The sequence below is a fragment of the Ixodes scapularis genome, unplaced genomic scaffold (genome assembly GCF_016920785.2).
Source record: "Ixodes scapularis isolate PalLabHiFi unplaced genomic scaffold, ASM1692078v2 PGA_scaffold12__126_contigs__length_90152505, whole genome shotgun sequence".
NCBI classification, from domain to species: Eukaryota; Metazoa; Arthropoda; class Arachnida; order Ixodida; family Ixodidae; genus Ixodes; species Ixodes scapularis.
In genome coordinates, this window is record NW_024609838.1 from 24359305 (window position 1) to 24375083 (window position 15779).

General features: G+C 47.5%; 2 protein-coding genes across 2 annotated transcripts in view; one reads left to right on the forward strand and one right to left on the reverse strand.

Annotated features, from left to right (window-relative positions):
• Positions 1–3973, forward strand: part of LOC8023704 (single-stranded DNA-binding protein 3) — a 70256-nt gene extending 66283 nt beyond the window's left edge. The window contains exon 20 of the mRNA XM_029994457.4: positions 1252–3973. Within this exon, the coding sequence (XP_029850317.3) occupies positions 1252–1362 (111 nt within the window). The 3' untranslated portion in view covers positions 1363–3973. The remainder of the gene's footprint in view (positions 1–1251) is intronic.
• LOC8023703 (tartrate-resistant acid phosphatase type 5-like) lies at positions 3145–11008 on the reverse strand. Its single transcript, XM_029994409.4, has 5 exons — positions 10718–11008; positions 10175–10299; positions 7246–7449; positions 6578–6725; positions 3145–4936 (listed from the first exon to the last, which is right to left on the reverse strand). Exons 1-5 carry the CDS (start codon positions 11006–11008, stop codon positions 4694–4696), a joined length of 1011 nt encoding a protein of 336 aa, XP_029850269.2. The 3' UTR covers positions 3145–4693.
• Between the last annotated feature and the right edge of the window lie 4771 nt (positions 11009–15779).

Consider the following 15779-nt stretch of genomic DNA (forward strand, 5'->3'; position numbering starts at 1 on the left):
ACAGTGGCGGATTCTGATAATTTGCGCAGCAGCTGCTAGAGGGTACGCACTTTTGAAAAGGATCTACTGCGAGGGGCAAACTCTCATTTTGAAATTCTGCCAGGCAAAACCCATCCATATACCGACGCACGTTTTTCCAGAATAGTTCTATGCCATACGAAATGCTTGGCAAAGAAATGTGTACTGGCAGTCTTTTTTTTTTTTTTTAATTTAATCTGGTCAATTCTTTTTGGTCCGCTGTTCATATCTAGCTTCACTTTATTTATAGACACAAATATAATAACCTGGGGCTTGCAATATATATTATTCGTAGAGGTATATTGCAAGAGTGCAGACAAACCATGCATGTGAAATGGCCCGTAATGCAAAACCTACGGTACGGGAAGCTATCTATCTGCACAGTGTCTCTTTGTGCTTGGAGCACCGCCGGGTGGCAACGAAAGGCAGGCCTTTCCCCTTCCCTCCTCCTTTCTTCAACATATGCACAGTCCGGCTTTTCTAGGTTTTTTTTTTTTTTTTATCATTTTTCTTCTTTGGAACGGGAGAGAAGGAACAGACAACGCAGAGGCACAGCATCTATTGGTTTTGGCATGCAGGGCTAAGTGTTTGCCAATTTTTCATGTTAGTTTTTTTTTTTTTTTTTTTTGGGGTGCACTGCAAGACACAGCAGAGTGCAAAACCAAGTTGGTTGACACCTTGAAAGGCATGTGACAACTTACACGTGTGTCTGTGTGTGTGTGTGCGTGCAATAAGGCATGCGTTTCGTTCACCCTGTGCCTTTTTGGGGCAATGGGGTTTTGTATGTGTTTTCAAAAAAAAAAAAAAAAAAGTTATTTCTTTGTGTGTTTGTGCCATTTGCTTCCACTTGTTTAGTTCACTCCCTTTATGCTGGCAGGCAGCCAACTCTTTGTCATTGTTGGCGGTGCCCCTGCATTGCTGGCAACACCCCGGCATTGTCAACTGTCAACAGTGGGGAGCTGTTGACTGGGGACTGTTTACGTTGAGCGGAGGAATTTTTCTCTTTCCTGGGAGCTGTGTTGGCTGGCTGTCGCCTTGACGGGAGCTCGGAGGCTGTTTGTCAATCGGACTGTAAAGTGACAGTGTAGCTCGTTGAAGTGGCGTGGCGACACGCCGCAAACGCTTGCCCTCTGTCCGTCGTGGAATGTCTGAACTGGGCCCGTCGCCCTCCCCCGTTTCCTCCTCTCCCTCCCGTCTCCTCCTTCCCCCCCGCTCTCCCTCTGCTTTCCGCAGGACCAGACGGAGTCGGCAGCAATACTGAAGATCAAGGAGAGCATGCAAGAAGAGGCCAAGAGGTTTGAGAAGGACACGCCGGCGGAGCCCCCCGACTATTTCATGCAATAACCGGGTGGGCCCCCCCCACGTCGTCATCGGCGAATCGAGAACACCAACCAACCAAGCCCGCCAGCCCTGCACCTCGCAGAGAGAGTCTGGCAACCCCCACCACCCCCCCACCCAGACCTTCGCCCCCTCCCCACTTTCCCCCCAGTCTCCCCACTTACCCCCCACATACTGCGAGCGGCGGGACACTTCTAGACAGTGCTGCAACTTCGGAGGACACAAGACGGCGACGCGGTGACAGTGACGACGATGATGACAGTGCGGCCGCGCGGCGGCGTGCAGTGTGTCTCCGATGAACTCGTGGGACCGGGGTTTGGTCGGTTTATTTTAGGGGGAGGGGAGCGGGCTGGTTCACCGGTGGAAGGGGTTTGGGGAACGAAGTCGTTTCTGCAGTCTCTAGACTTCAGTTTTCTCAGCCAGTAAGCAAGCAGCTTCTTTCTTGTTTCTCTCCTTTGAGTTGGGGGGAGGGCACCCCAAATTCGCTGCCTCTACGCGGACAGGATTGAAGGACCGCTCGTATTCTCGGAGTGCAAGAGACTACGGGCTGGGGTTGGTCCCCTCGCCGTTCCTCGCCCGATTGAGTATTGAAGTGCAACGGCGTTTCGAAGACCCCTTCTTTTTTTTGCCTTTTTCTTTCTTTGCGAAAGTTTGGTAGCCAGGTCGGCGAGTCTGAGTTTGCTAGAGCTGGAACTTCTCTCACAGGCCATCTGGGAAGGCAGGGAAAGAGTAGCCAACGTCCTCTGGGCCTGCCGCAGTATTTTACAGAGCTATCAGACTTTTCTATTTTTTCTTTTTTTAAGTTTAGGATCTTATCAAAGTAAACTGTTCGATCTACTGCAGGCTGACTGATCAAGATTGCTCCCGATCTTGGCCACTCTTCTGCACTGGTGAAAGTCGGGATGCCAGCAGACGCCTTTCATTCCCCACTTGGTTTTGGGAATTGAAACGAAAATTATACTCCCTTTACAGAAAGGGTACCATCAAACATTTTACAGAGGAACGGCAGTAGTAACGATCACGGAGCATCTCCTCATGGTCTCTACGGTGTGGTTGCCGTAAATGGTTTCCCTTGATTTTAGGCAGGGGTTGCCATCGGAGTCGTTCAGGGGCACTAGATCAGCCCGGCCGGGGAAGACTGGTTGAGAAGGTTGTTGCAGGCACTGTAGGAATGGCGGCAAAAGAGGTTGGGGTAGCGCAGTTAAACGAGGCATCACGGTGGGGGAGTTTGGGGGAGGAGGCGGGGTGTGTGGGGGGAGGGGGTTACCTTGCGGGCTGCTCTCTCTCTCCCCTTCTCTGGGGACAGGTCTCTTGTCTTCTGTCTCTCTTCTTGGTCTTCTGGAGGTGTCCTCTTGGAGGAGGAAACGGCGTTGTCGTGTAAACGGGTCGGGACGGATGACCCCGTCCGTCGAAGAAAAGCTTTTTTTTTTCTTTCTCTCCTTTTCGCAGTGTGTGGTGTGGTGCATCTTGAAAAAAGATGTCGATTCTTTTCGTTTTTTTTTCTTCTGCGCTTTAAGGGCCCCTACCTTTGCAAAGGGTTACTGGCACAGACGTGTGGACAGTCGTAGAGGCACCGCTTGTCTTTATATTTTTGTTTCGACCAACATTTTCGGTTTTAGGTACCCCTGACAACGGTCGAGGCTGCAGCATTTGAGAGGAGAAAGAAACACCAAAATTGTGCACGCTAGAGAGACGAAATTTGTGTGGCGCTTATACACCTTCACGTTTCAACCGCAAAAAAAAAAAAAAAGAAACATTTTTCCAAAAAAGTGGGGTCTTTTTTTTTTCTTAGGGTTTTGCGAGTGCATGAGTGTGCAATGTGCGTGCGTGTCTGGACGAGCGTCTGAGCGTGTGCAAGCGTGCGTGAGTGTGTGTACATAATATATGTATATGTAGCGGACGCTCGACGAGACTGGTTAGACGAGAGTGGACAGACGAAGAAAACTATACAGCATCAACGCGGTTTGGAGGCTTTCATCTTCGATTCTTGGTTTGGACTTTTTTTTTTTCCCTCGTCTAAAGAGCTATTTTGACGCGAAGATAACTCTTACGGTAGATCTTTTGCGTCATTCTAACGTTACTTTGGAAGAGGCACACACTGTCGCGTCCATATCATTAAACAAAACCGCTCGCCTTTTTTTTCCCCCCCACATCATTTGCAATTACCTTGAGCGGTGTGTCGTCGCGGAACGTATGATCCGTGAGACAAGGGGACGTTTTCATTGTGCCGTGTACTCGTTGCATGTCGCGGCAAATTGCGAGGGGGGTAGGGGAGAAGAAAAAAGAGAACCAACAACACTACATGCTCTGTATATATATGCATATGTACACATATATATATTATATATATATGTAAACTGGCAGGAGGAGTGTTTATGACACGGAAACACGTACACACACACACACGTACACGAGGCAGACGAAGAGAGGCGCGAGGCCCGTCTCGACTTCCTCGCTAGGAGGCGGACTGAGGCGGAGGCTGCGAAGACACCACCCAGGACTCTGTACTGTTGGTTTAATTTATATGCAGCAGCCCCCTTTTCTCCTTTGCTCCCCTTTGCTTGTATCATCATGTGCATGTGTACCCACGTCTGAAACAAAGTGTTTCTGTTTACGACTTTGGCTCTTGCTTCTTTCTTCATCGGTGCGTCGTAGCCATGGTGTTGACGTCTGGTGTCTCTTGCGTAGGTGCTTTTTTTTTTTGCAACCTAATTTTGATATTTTGTGAGGGGCGTTTTCTAGTCCTTTACTCGGTGCTCGCATTCTTTTTCTTTGCCTACGAGCTCTTCAACGGGGCATCGAGATTTTGCATATCGATAACTGCCAGAAGGCGATAGAATCTGGAATGTAGTGTCTCTCGATTTTTGAAATTGGAACGAACCTCCGAAAATTGGGGGGTGCTTCGACTACTGTGGTACTTCCGGACTTGGAACCAGCCAGGTGTACGGCTTCCTCGAAGCAGTGGACGAGAAACGAGGCACAGAGGATGGCAGTTGCAGCTGTGGTCTTCGGAAGACATGGACGGGGACGAATTTTCGGTAGCGGCGAATTCGAAAGCCATTTGGGGGAAAGTGCTGTGGTGTGGCACTTAGCAACACCTAGATAAGGTCATAGTGCCAAATTTTTAATGTCGCCCTGAGGAGGCGAATGTGGGGCAGGAATTGGACACGGGTGCTGTGTCTGCGTTTGACTGTGGCTTGTCTCCTCATCAATTGACGACTTGTCTTGGGCAAATGCCGACTCTACACTCGTGTCCAAACCATGCCCCGCTTTCGCTTACTCTTGGGCAGTGTAAAAAATTCAGCACTGTGCCCTTTTTATCTAGGTGGCATTGCACCTAGCGGGGTTTCATGACGTTCTCGTGGAGGATCTTTCCGGTGGAGTCGTAGAAGGTGATGGCCATGGAGTCTGTGGCTGCCTCCATGTATGCGAAGCCGCCGTAGCTGAACACGGAGGCCCACGCAAACTTCAGGGAGTTCCGGGGTAGGGACCGCCTGTGGATCAGCGACGGGTTGATGAAGTTCGTGCAACCACTGATGAAGTACTCCACGGTCCAATTTTCGGTGTCTGGCCGGATGTGCTGAGGACGAAAAAGGCAGCAGAGTTTTAAACAAAAAAAGAAAAAAAAAATATTTGAAACAAGTATTTTTTAGTTAAGTGCTACAACTATTGAGCATAGGCTGAAAGCTCGAACATTCAAGAGTATGCAAGCATGCTTAGGTAAATCGAAGTTTGAATGTAATGGATACTTTTTTTTTTTAAACTTAGTGCTGTCTGTGGCTTGGAAAGCTGTTTTACTTTTGACAAAAACTAATTAATTGGGCACCGTCACTTATGTAGAACGATGGCAGATGGGAAATGGTTTATCAATCTTTCAATTATCTGCCTGTTTCGATGGTGTGAGCATAAGAACTGACCAACGCAAAGTACTGATCCGTAAGCCCATTGGTTTAGTTTCCGCCATCAAAAGGCTTTTAGTCAAACTTTTGCCAAGATATCGGACCGCACTCCACAATACATGCTTGCATCAGTTATCTATATAATTTATACGTCATGTTGTGACGTCTCGATAGTACAGGCTTCATATATCCACTTTTTTTTTTTATTTATTTATTCATAATACCTTGAGGATCCACTTCTGGACATTATGGAAAGGGCGGGGGGGGGGGGGGGGGGGAATTTGGTCAGATAATAGTGTAGTCAACACTTGAGAGTGAAGAAAAGAAAATGGATGTGTTTGTGAGTTGTACACGTGCAAAACACATCCACACGGCGTCGATTCTTGATGGGTATTCAAGTGTGCGAAGGCAGAGAGACGCAGCACTTCGGAGTGCCAAGGAAGGTGTGAACACGCCGCGAGACCGGCAAAAGCCTTCGGAGCAGAGTAGCGCGATGTAGAACGCCCAAAAGCCAATCTCCGCTGCGTACAAAAATCGTCTGCTTCAAACGCCATTGCCTTGGAAATTGCCTTCTCAACATGTTCACACGCATCCGTTATTGTGAAAACTGTTAGTGCTATACCAACTTCACGACAGACTAGTTTCGAAAAGTGTGAACTCTGCGTTTATTTTTTAATCAGCCGTGTTGCGTCGATTTCCATTCCTCCTGGAACCCTTAGTACCACGTGGCTCGCGCCGAACTGCTCTGTCGGCCATGTTGTCGGCAAACACGCGTATGAAAGGGATTGCGTTACTCTGCTCTGTGGGAGTTTAGTGCTCTATTTTCGGCGAGTTCTGCCTTTTTCCTGCGGCACTGCGCTTTCGTAAAAAGTCCACGTGTTTTCAACGGCAAGTCTCACGGCTTATACAGAAATTTTTAGAAAAAAAAAAAAAAAAAAAAAAACTTCGGCGCATGACGACGAACGAGTAAAAAACGTGTCTTTAGCACGCTGCCGCCGGCCTCTGCGACGCTAGCGAAACGAAATGTTTCTGTATGCAAGATGGCCGTCCGGTGGCCGCACTCGCGGAGCGGTGATGCGCGATCCAGCAATTGTCATAGGAATCGGCGCATCCATGTCATTGAAAAAAAAAAAAAAAGTAAAACATTGCTGAATTACTACTAAATGTGCGTACATACCTATCAGGATTACATTTCTACCAGTGAGCCTCGTAGGTCTCTGAAGGGTTTGGAACGAGGTATATTATTACATTTACCAAAACTGCTCCAAATAAGGTTGAACCCTTTGAATTGGACGGTGGCTTGCTCCACCTAGGCTGCATACCTGCAGGTCATGGTCGTGCCCTGCAAGGTAGGCGTTGACCCGGTACTTCTGCAGTAACGGCACCAGATCCCTCTCCAAGCACTTGGTAGTGCCGTGAGAGCAGGCCGAGTAGATTGGGTAGTGCCCCGCCACCAAGATGTACCGGGCCCTGCGTTCAGAAACTCCAGTGAGACAGCTTTGCCTTCTCTTCAGGCTTTGGCATGGCATGGTGTGACGTCATGCACAGTCACGCACACGCATTTTCTAAAATACTGGCTTGCCGAAGCGTCCGCGATGCTGGAACACGCGATTATGTATTCACGTACTAAGCTATTCCCTACTACTGGATGAAATAAAAATATAAACAGGGTAACGGTAAACGGCTTCTCCCGTTTGCTAGCTGTTCGCTTTGATGGGTTTTGCGCAGCTTTTACCAATTTTTGTTCTGCTATAAGATGTTTACGCGCATTGCCCACATTTCCTTATAGGATTGACAGTCCACGTTCCCGCCGTCACGTGACGTATCAGTAGTGTCTGAGCACTTTTGAATGACGTAATAACGCGACACACTGATTGGCCAACGTCATTGGATCGGCGACCGATCAGCAAAGGCAGCTTGCGTCACGGTGGCTAAAGTCGTGGATTGCGCAATGATTATTGGCTGAAGTTATGACGTCACAGATACTTGCGTGGATTCGGCGAGCTGTTTGTTGATCCAACGGAACTGCCTGTTGTAGAGAGCCTCGTTCCTCTTTTGGGGTATCGGCTGCGATTCCTCGTCCTCCGGGTCCGTGTTGCCGCACAGCAGCACCGTGTCCAGCATCAAGATGTCCAGCGTGCCGTCGGAGCCCGGGATCTTGTAGTTCTTCTTGTAGTAGTAGTTTGGGAAGTACCTTCCGGCGAAAAGTTAACAATAGACCAATTTTTTTTTGAAAAGTTGATCGCGCAACATTTGCTGTCGTCATTTCTCGGGCACGAACTGTGTAATTAAATCAGAAAAAAAAAAAATACGTTTACAACTTCTTGTACTGCCGAATAGACTACTTCCATAAAGCCCTGCGTGCAACACGGCGCGCGTTGCACTCTGGGAACTAGTTGGCCAGGGAGGAGAGTGGCAGGGTTTCGGTTTCGATCGACACGTCGTCGTTTTCCGGTCCCGAGAGCGTCGTTTGTGGTCTCTAAACTAACCTAAATGGCCAGACCTCGAAGCTTTAGCACAATCCCGAGACGTATAGCTTGTCTTAACAGATGCTTGTTGTTTTTTTGTACTTGAGCCTTCCTGTTAGCGTTCCAATCGAGGTATGTGGGCGAGCCAGTGCTGGGAATCCCGACGCTGCGAAGCTCGGGGATGTTGCTTGTGTACGAATCAACAAGCTGTAGCAACCAATAAGTATGCATACATCGAGCTCGCGCCTTTACATTAGTGTTGTTGATCAGGAAGTTTGTTTGTTTCGTGCGTCCATAGACGAAATATTACTTTTTGCAGTTACTGTATTTCTTAATATGCCTGAGTATGCGAGGTAAAACTCGGAGGCGCCATTGAAAAGCTCAATTTTGACACACTTCTTATCTCTTATCTGTACTGACCCGCAGCACTGCACGAAGTGAAGTCCCCACCCGCTTGCATTCCATTAAACCGCGTATGCACATAAAGTTATCCTGCCAATCATATAGGCAAATTCGCACATACAGACCGTTTTGAAAAAGCAAAAGTCGAGCACTTGTGTGAAGAATGTCGCACCGTTCCCCGGAAGTGCGCCAGACGGGCATGAACCCCCATGCGCACCGCATAGGGGTTCATACCCGTCCGGCGCGCGGTGCTACATTCTTCACAGAAGTGCTCGAACGAATTCAAAGCGCGTTTGACGGTTGCTAACGGCCATAATATTTGTTTTGTGTTTGTTTTTTTCCTGCCTGAGTATGCCGAGATAATTTCAGACTCACCGTTCAGGCGCAGATCTTGAGCGTCAGTAAAAGCTCGTTCAAAAAGGCTTAGCGAGGAGTAGGGGACGCTTGTTAGGGCCTCCGTCGTAGCTAGCCGATCTCAGCGTTTGCGAGAAGTTAATCTTCTACCAGCATAAAATTCGAGTGGGAGATATATGATGACACGAGGAAGACATCATAGTAACTTTTGTGCAGTAGTGAGGTCAAATTTATTGCGTTTCCTTAAAAGTTCATGCGTAAACGCTGGGCTCAACTTTGATACCTTGTAAGGATGCGGCTTTCTTTTCGCCCAATGAAGTAACAAGAAACGGACGTTTGGCAAACATAATACGTAAAAGGCTCCAGATGAACAAATTTCAGTTCTAGTTCAGTGGTACTAGACGGGATTATTGAAATTGAGCTCAAACATGCACTCGTAGGGTGAGGTGACTAAGCCACGTCTTACTACGTTCGCATACGCACGCACAATATCCGGTGTTTCGGGAGCCAAGGAAAGTGCCCCGGTCTTAGTTTTGTATCGCTCGAGAATCAGTGTATTGTACGTTCGTGAAAAGTCAGATAATCGAAAACGCAAGCAGCGCGTTCGGTCGCGGCGTGATAGCATGAGGTGAAGCTGCTCAGTCGAAACCGAAACTGAGTGGCCAACTAGTTTCCAGAGTGCACTGTGTGGTATTTCGCCGCGATGGGGCGCGTCGGTTTTGGAAGTAGTCCATTAGAGCGCAGCTCTTGAGGACGAGGAGGGAGGTTACAGAAGGGACGGTATTCCCCTCCTCTTCTCCTGCTCCTCTACTATTTAGCGAAAAAATGTCCCCGCTAAATTCAGTGGAAAAAATTCCCCGCTAAATGTATCGGAAAAATTTTCCCGCTAAATTCAGTGGAAAAAATTCCCCGCTAAATTTATCGGAAAAATTTTCCCGCTAAATTTAACAAAAAATTCCCCGCCAAATTTAGGGGAAAAATTCGCCCGCTAAGTTTAGCGGGGAAATTTTTGCGCTAAATTTAGTGGGGAAATTTTTTTACTATAGTGGGAACATTTTTTTCGCTAAATTTTGCAGGGAATCTTTTCCGCTAAATTTAGCTGAGAAATTTTTCTGGTAAATTTAGCGACAGAATTTTTCTGCAAAATTTAGCGGGAAATTTTTTCTGCTAAATTTAGAGGGGGAATTTTTCCGCTAAATATAGCTGGAATTTTTTTCCGCTAAATTGAGCGGAGAAATGTTTTATTTAAATCTATAGCTGGGAAATATTTCCGCTAAATCGAGCGGGCAATTTTGTTTCGCTAAATTTAGCAGAAAAATTCCCTCCTCCTCCTCCTCCCTCGTGACGTCATTCGTGACCCTCGTGACATCACATGTGACGTCGTTATGGGAAACGTCCCATGATGCAACGCGCGGTTACGCCGTCGCCGACGCCGCTCAAGCAGGAAACGGGCGCCTAAGAGCTGCGCTCTAAAAAAAAGGTCAAAGTGCATGGGAACTGGGAAATAAAGTAGAAGGGACAGAAGAAAGTGGGCAGACGAGCGTCTCGGAGACGCTTGTCGGTTCACATCTATGCCTTTTACTTTGTTTTCAGGTTTCCTTCCCAGTCACGGGGTTTAAACATCATGATTAACGCACGGATTTTTAAGAAGTATCTATTGGCCTTTTTCGTGGGAGAGGAGGAAGTTATCAATACCATCGCTTGGACTTCTTAGTGTAGGCGATCTGAGCCGAGACGTTGCCGTCGTGGTCGTGGTTCCCGGCGAGTATAAGCCATGGAACCTGGAGCGAAGCTGCGTGGTAGACGTCCTCGAATGTTCTCTGCCAAGAGAAACCGAACCGAAAGAAAAACTCTCTTATATGGCACGTCGTAGTAGGCTTGCCGATCAGAACCAAACACAATAAACGTCCGGCGTAGATATGAACATGACGACCGGTATTATAGGCCTACTCAGGACCAATACAGTTCAGAGGTTTAGGCACATTAAACGTTTCAATAATTTCAAACGGGACACTTGGTGGACTTCGGAACTAGCCCAATGAATGGAGGAGGTAAAGTAACCCTACGTAATAAGTATAAAGATTGTATTACTTGAAATAAGGGTACTGGAAATGTATAGCCATGGGTGTAAGTTCCGAGAGCACCCTTTCCACACCTACTAATGACGGCGTCATGTCCAGGCTTCGTCTTTTAGGTGGTATTGCCTCTCCAATGAAATACCTAAGCAATCGTCGTCACCTTAAATCTACGGTCGTCCGCGTTGCGCACTCCCTTGAAGTAGAAATTGTCTCCCAGGGAGAGAACAAAGTCGACATTCTTGATTGCCGCGACGGCAGCCATCGTCTTGGCCAGGTTCCTCTGTATCCGGGTCGTGTAGGGGTAGAAAGGCAGGCCACCCCAGTCGCCAAACACCAGGAACCGCACAGACTGGTTGTCGGCCGGACCCGGCACACGGATCGAGGAGGTCTGCAGGGCTTGCACACCGGCCCCCAGCCATGTTGGCAGCAACGGCACAACTGCAGCCGCCATTTTTTGAGCAAATTCATTGTCTTCGCTCAGCAGTTTTCACGTAACTGCAGCACGCGTCGCCATCTGCGCTACTCGTTGTCAATCACGATGCCTTGAATAGACATTAAAGTGGATTTTGAGTTTGTCTCTTTATAGTGTGAACTGCATGTCTACGTGCCCTAGGCATCTTAGAAAACCCCCAAAAATGCAATAATGTGTGTCCTTCCTCTTCATTAAAATTTAAAACACGACTGGGCATCGCAGCAGGATACGCCCTTTTTCTGAGATATCTAAAAAAAAGGAAAAAAAAGGTCGTGTCAGGTTTTGGTGCCGAGTTCGAATCATAAAAAGACGACCTCAAAGTCCACTTCAGTGTCCCTTTAGCCTAATTGCATACAGGTGGTATTCACTGGCAGCATATTTGAGGGCTGTCTTCGGAGCGCATGCTCAGAACGAGCCCCCACCTCTAAGAACTATAATATTAGCCTGGAATGCACGTGGCGTATAAGCCTGGGAAAGTTCATCGTAAGCCATGAGCTCAGCAACAACCGACTCAACTATGGCCGCCAGTGGAATTTATCCGGCGGGCAAATTCGTCTGCTCTTTGCGCGTCTCGTGTGAGTTCATTTACCCACCAAGTGAACCCACGTGCTTTTGTTTCCCTCCGACCTCAACCAAGGACGGCGTGCGCTCAGATCGCGCGTTCCCTGCACGATCTTTGTGTTGTTGCCCTTTGATTGACGTGCTCCCCTTGCGTTCCGATGCGCCAGAAATGGATTTTGGAACGCTTGCTCGCCGTATGAGAAGACTATGAGCTCTGCAGAAGAGCATTAATGCAGTATGGGGTCTTCACTGTACAGTAGATTAAGCTAGGAATCGCGCTGGCTGACATATATGGCTTGCATTGACGCCACATCATGCTGCCATTGCAGCGGTCTTGCTTTCGGGCGCGTATACCTTCTGCAGCGTACATTTTGCAGTCTCGTCTGCTAAACAAATATACGTGTGACCATTAGTATGATGCGATGTCTTCACGGGTAAGCAATATATATAAATGTTGGCACATACACGTCGGAAGATGTGTAGTGCGGCCGAGTTTCCTCGATGCAGGTGATCTGGGGGTACCCGTTTCTTTGAACCCGCGTTGAATGAAAGCTGCAGCATTGGACACGTCGCACGATACGAGAGGGACGACCGGACCGAGGCTTACCTGCCAAGCAGCAACAACAGGCGAACCAGCCGATATTCGCGACGGCGCCCGCCGCCGGCCCTTCTGCACGCGGCATTACAGCGCAGAGCGCGAGCTTCGCGTCGGCTTCGACGAAAGGAGAACGAAGGTATCGCGGTATCGGATGCTCAACTTGGCCGGGCGGTCCTCCCCAAACTTTCGACAAAAACGTAAAGAAGGAAAAACCAGATGCAAAGAAGACGAGGACCGGTCCGCGCACGCGTTCATTGAGCTGCACAGCAGGAAGTTCAACGTGATGCAATGACCTCTGCGCCGTAGTTGCAGTCCGGTATCGTGGGCTTGAATACTAGGGCAATATAGTCTGGAGTTGGACACCTGCGTTTGTTTAGTTCCTCTTTTCTGTGGGCAGTGACTGAGTTTCACGTGTAACAAAAGACCAAAAAAAAAAAAATGGAGATAGACACGAATGTTTATACAGCGATAGGTTGATGTTCTTTTGGTCGGATAGACCTCCTACCGTAGGTGAGCAATTTAGCCAGTGCGGTACGACTGCTAACCTTCGCACTAAAGTTTTACACCCTCCAGGGTGTAACAAGGGTGTTTCCGAGACGAACTCTTTCAGCGCCCTTATTTCGAGTAATACACCCTTTACAATTGAAAAGTGCTGCTGTATTGAACACGCTTCATTTTTGAAGGGTGTGAAAGCGGTGCTGTGATGCAGTACGGCAAAGTGACGATATGCTTCCGTCCAAACAGCTTTAGCGGAGGTTGTTTTAGCGACTATGTTGAATAGATATTGGGTGTACCAAATTTACTAGGAGAGAGCAGAGGGGGTGTAAGGTTTCTTGCACCGTTTCCCAAAGCAGAACCTTTTTTTAACACTCTTTTCACACCCTTAAAAAATGAGATGTTACAAGCAACAAAAGCTACGTGCCTGCATTCTCGTCCATGACAAAAGGCTGTATGAGGGGGAGGGGGGAGAGGAGGTCACAGCAAAATGGAAGATTTCGGGGGGGGGGGGGGGGGGGGGGGGGGGCGTGGGCCTCTCCCCTGGCTACGTGCCTGTATGCTGGTATATGGTGAGTAGCTGTTATAAATAAAACGAAGGGCTCTGTTTTGGACGGGTTCTAGATTATTTGCAAGGTAGGACTGCCATGGGGACCATATATGAGGCTATACTAACTTCGATCTTATAAGAGTAGTATACGCTAGCCGTTTTACGGAGGGTGTAGCAAGTTTGAGGTTAGGGCGCAAATATCCGAGAGAACGGTTAGTATCAGAAATAACAGAAGTTATGTGAGTAGTCCATGATAGGTAAGAGGTGAGATGAACACCCAGGTATTTATAAGATGAGCATGCTGTTACTTGAGTGTTAGAGAGGTAACACGTAAATGGTGTGGCACGCGAACTGCGGGAAGATGATAGGGATCTACATTTATTGAAGTTTAACGTCAACTGCCATTTTTCACACCAATGGATTACAGCTTCTAGGTCTTCCTAGAAAGCATGATGATCATGGTATGAAAGAATGGGTCGGTAAATGACACAATCGTCGGCAAACAGGCGCACAGAAGAAGCGATATTAAGGTGAAGATCAATAATATAGATTAGTAACAGAAGGGGGCCAAGTACGGTTCCCTGTGGGGGACACCAGTCTAGAATTTTTTTTTTTTATGCTTTCTGTCATTGTTACGCTCCAACTAGCATTATGAAGGGAGGTGAAGCTGAGAGAACCCTTAGGCAAGAAAGCGCTTTCAACATAAAAAAATAAAAAAAAAATAAAAATAAACTTCGCGTTAAAAAAAGAAAGAAAGAAAGAAAAAGATTGCTATTGTGTTTGTGAAACGTTCTATCATCACAAACGTTTAGCGATACTCTGAATTTCCAGACGTCAGATGCCTACGTTTACGGCGTTCTTCATAAGATGGTTTAACGAGTACCATGTATTCACTTGATAGTTGTTCGTAGAATGAAGCGATACTACCGCTAATCGGGCCGCAAAACCTGGCGACCTTCCAGAGCCGTCCATACTAGCGAGCTCCTCTCACTCAGTGCGCACAGGTGGTAGAGACCTCCTCCTTGCCTACCATCTGGTCCCCCCCCCCCCCCCCCCCGTAAACCAATCAGCGTCCAGAACCTCACTCCTCTCCCACCCGTCAACCAATCAGTGTTGAGCCTCGCGGCCACGCTTTTATCTAGGCTTCACAAAATGACGAACACCTAGACAAAGAACGTTATTAGGGACTTTTAACAAACCGTTACCGTGTTTCGCGTACCGCACTACGGAGTCTTTGAAGCATGCTTTTAAGCGCTCACCCGGGTGATACCGTGACCGCGGGACGCGCGCTTGATTAAAAGCACGATAGGGCAGTACGCGGAACAATGGTAACGGCTTGCTAATAGTCCCCAATATCAGCTACGTCGTGGCTGTTTTTGCTGTTTTATGTGCTTCACATTCTCGCTGTCTACAAATGCATATGCAGAGCCAATTACTTCAGATTTTCGGTTGGGTTGTTCGTACTTCGTTCAAGCCGTTTCAAATTTTCAAATTGCTATTCCGGGTCCCCAAGACGCCTCGGGTTGGGGCAGCTAGTGCATGAGAACCGTCTAATCGCGCAACACCGACAATCGACAGAGCCAAGTTCAGCCATCATCGAATGCGCGAGTGCGAAAGAACCTAGCCTAACCTAACCAGCACCTCCTAGAAGTTGTCTAGGAGGTACTGACCTAATCCAAGGACGCTCCTTGACCTAACCTAACCTAACCTAACCCAACCAAAACGAGTGAACGGGTCTCTCCTAGAAAAATATCAATGTCGAAATAAAATTATTATTTTTATCTTTTTTTTCCCCCTTTTTTTATGAAATAGTAGTTTGGGAGGTGAAATTGCCTTGGAGGCGGGGGCCCGGTTCTTTATACCTTTAAATACATTGAACACTTTTGGTTCTTTCTGGGTCCTCGCGGAGAAGCAAACATTAAGCATGTCTTGATAATGTATGATAAACCCTGACGTTAAGCTCACATAAGCAATATAGCTTCATACTTCTTATGTGACCGAGACCTGCGTGCTTCATAACACATTGACGTTGGTCGCAAGAACGTCATGAGAATGCACTCATTGATAATTGATATCGTTGGAAGAGTGCAAGAGGAACAGCGAATATTTAGGTGATCTTATTAACCTGGTACTTTGTCCGGAGTGTTACCATTTTCTAAGCAGGAAGGGGCGCAGTGAACTTGCAAAGGCGACCGAAATTGGGATCGTTGTGACGTTTGTTCAAATTTCCCGCCGTTTCTTATGTATCTTGCATAAAAGCTTCTATTCGCAGATAGTTGGGTAGCGGCTTGCGCCACCTATGTAATAAACTGTAAACGTCTCATTTTCACCCTCTTTTGTTTGATTTATTCGCATGTTTGCGTTCTAAGTAGTATAAATAGTGATAAATACGGTAAGTCGCGAATATTATTTTCTCCAAAGCACAGTAACTTTGATAATCGCGTTGCTGCTGAAAACAAACCACATTGACCACATGCTTGTCACTGATCGGCTTTGTCGAAACAGCAAATTTCCACGAACATCGACATTAGCGTTTTTCATTCATT

What these genes read in the sequence shown, in the direction of transcription:
- LOC8023703 (XM_029994409.4), bottom strand. Translation starts at nt 11,008, where the DNA reads ATGGCGGCTGCAGTTGTGCCGTTGCTGCCAACATGGCTGGGGGCCGGT. An exon ending in AAACAGCTCGCCGAATCCAC is followed by an intron (nt 6,726 to 7,245) that starts GCAAGTATCTGT and finishes TTCTGAACGCAG; the next exon opens with GGCCCGGTACATCTTGGTGG. An exon ending in GGCACGACCATGACCTGCAG is followed by an intron (nt 4,937 to 6,577) that starts GTATGCAGCCTA and finishes TTTCGTCCTCAG; the next exon opens with CACATCCGGCCAGACACCGA.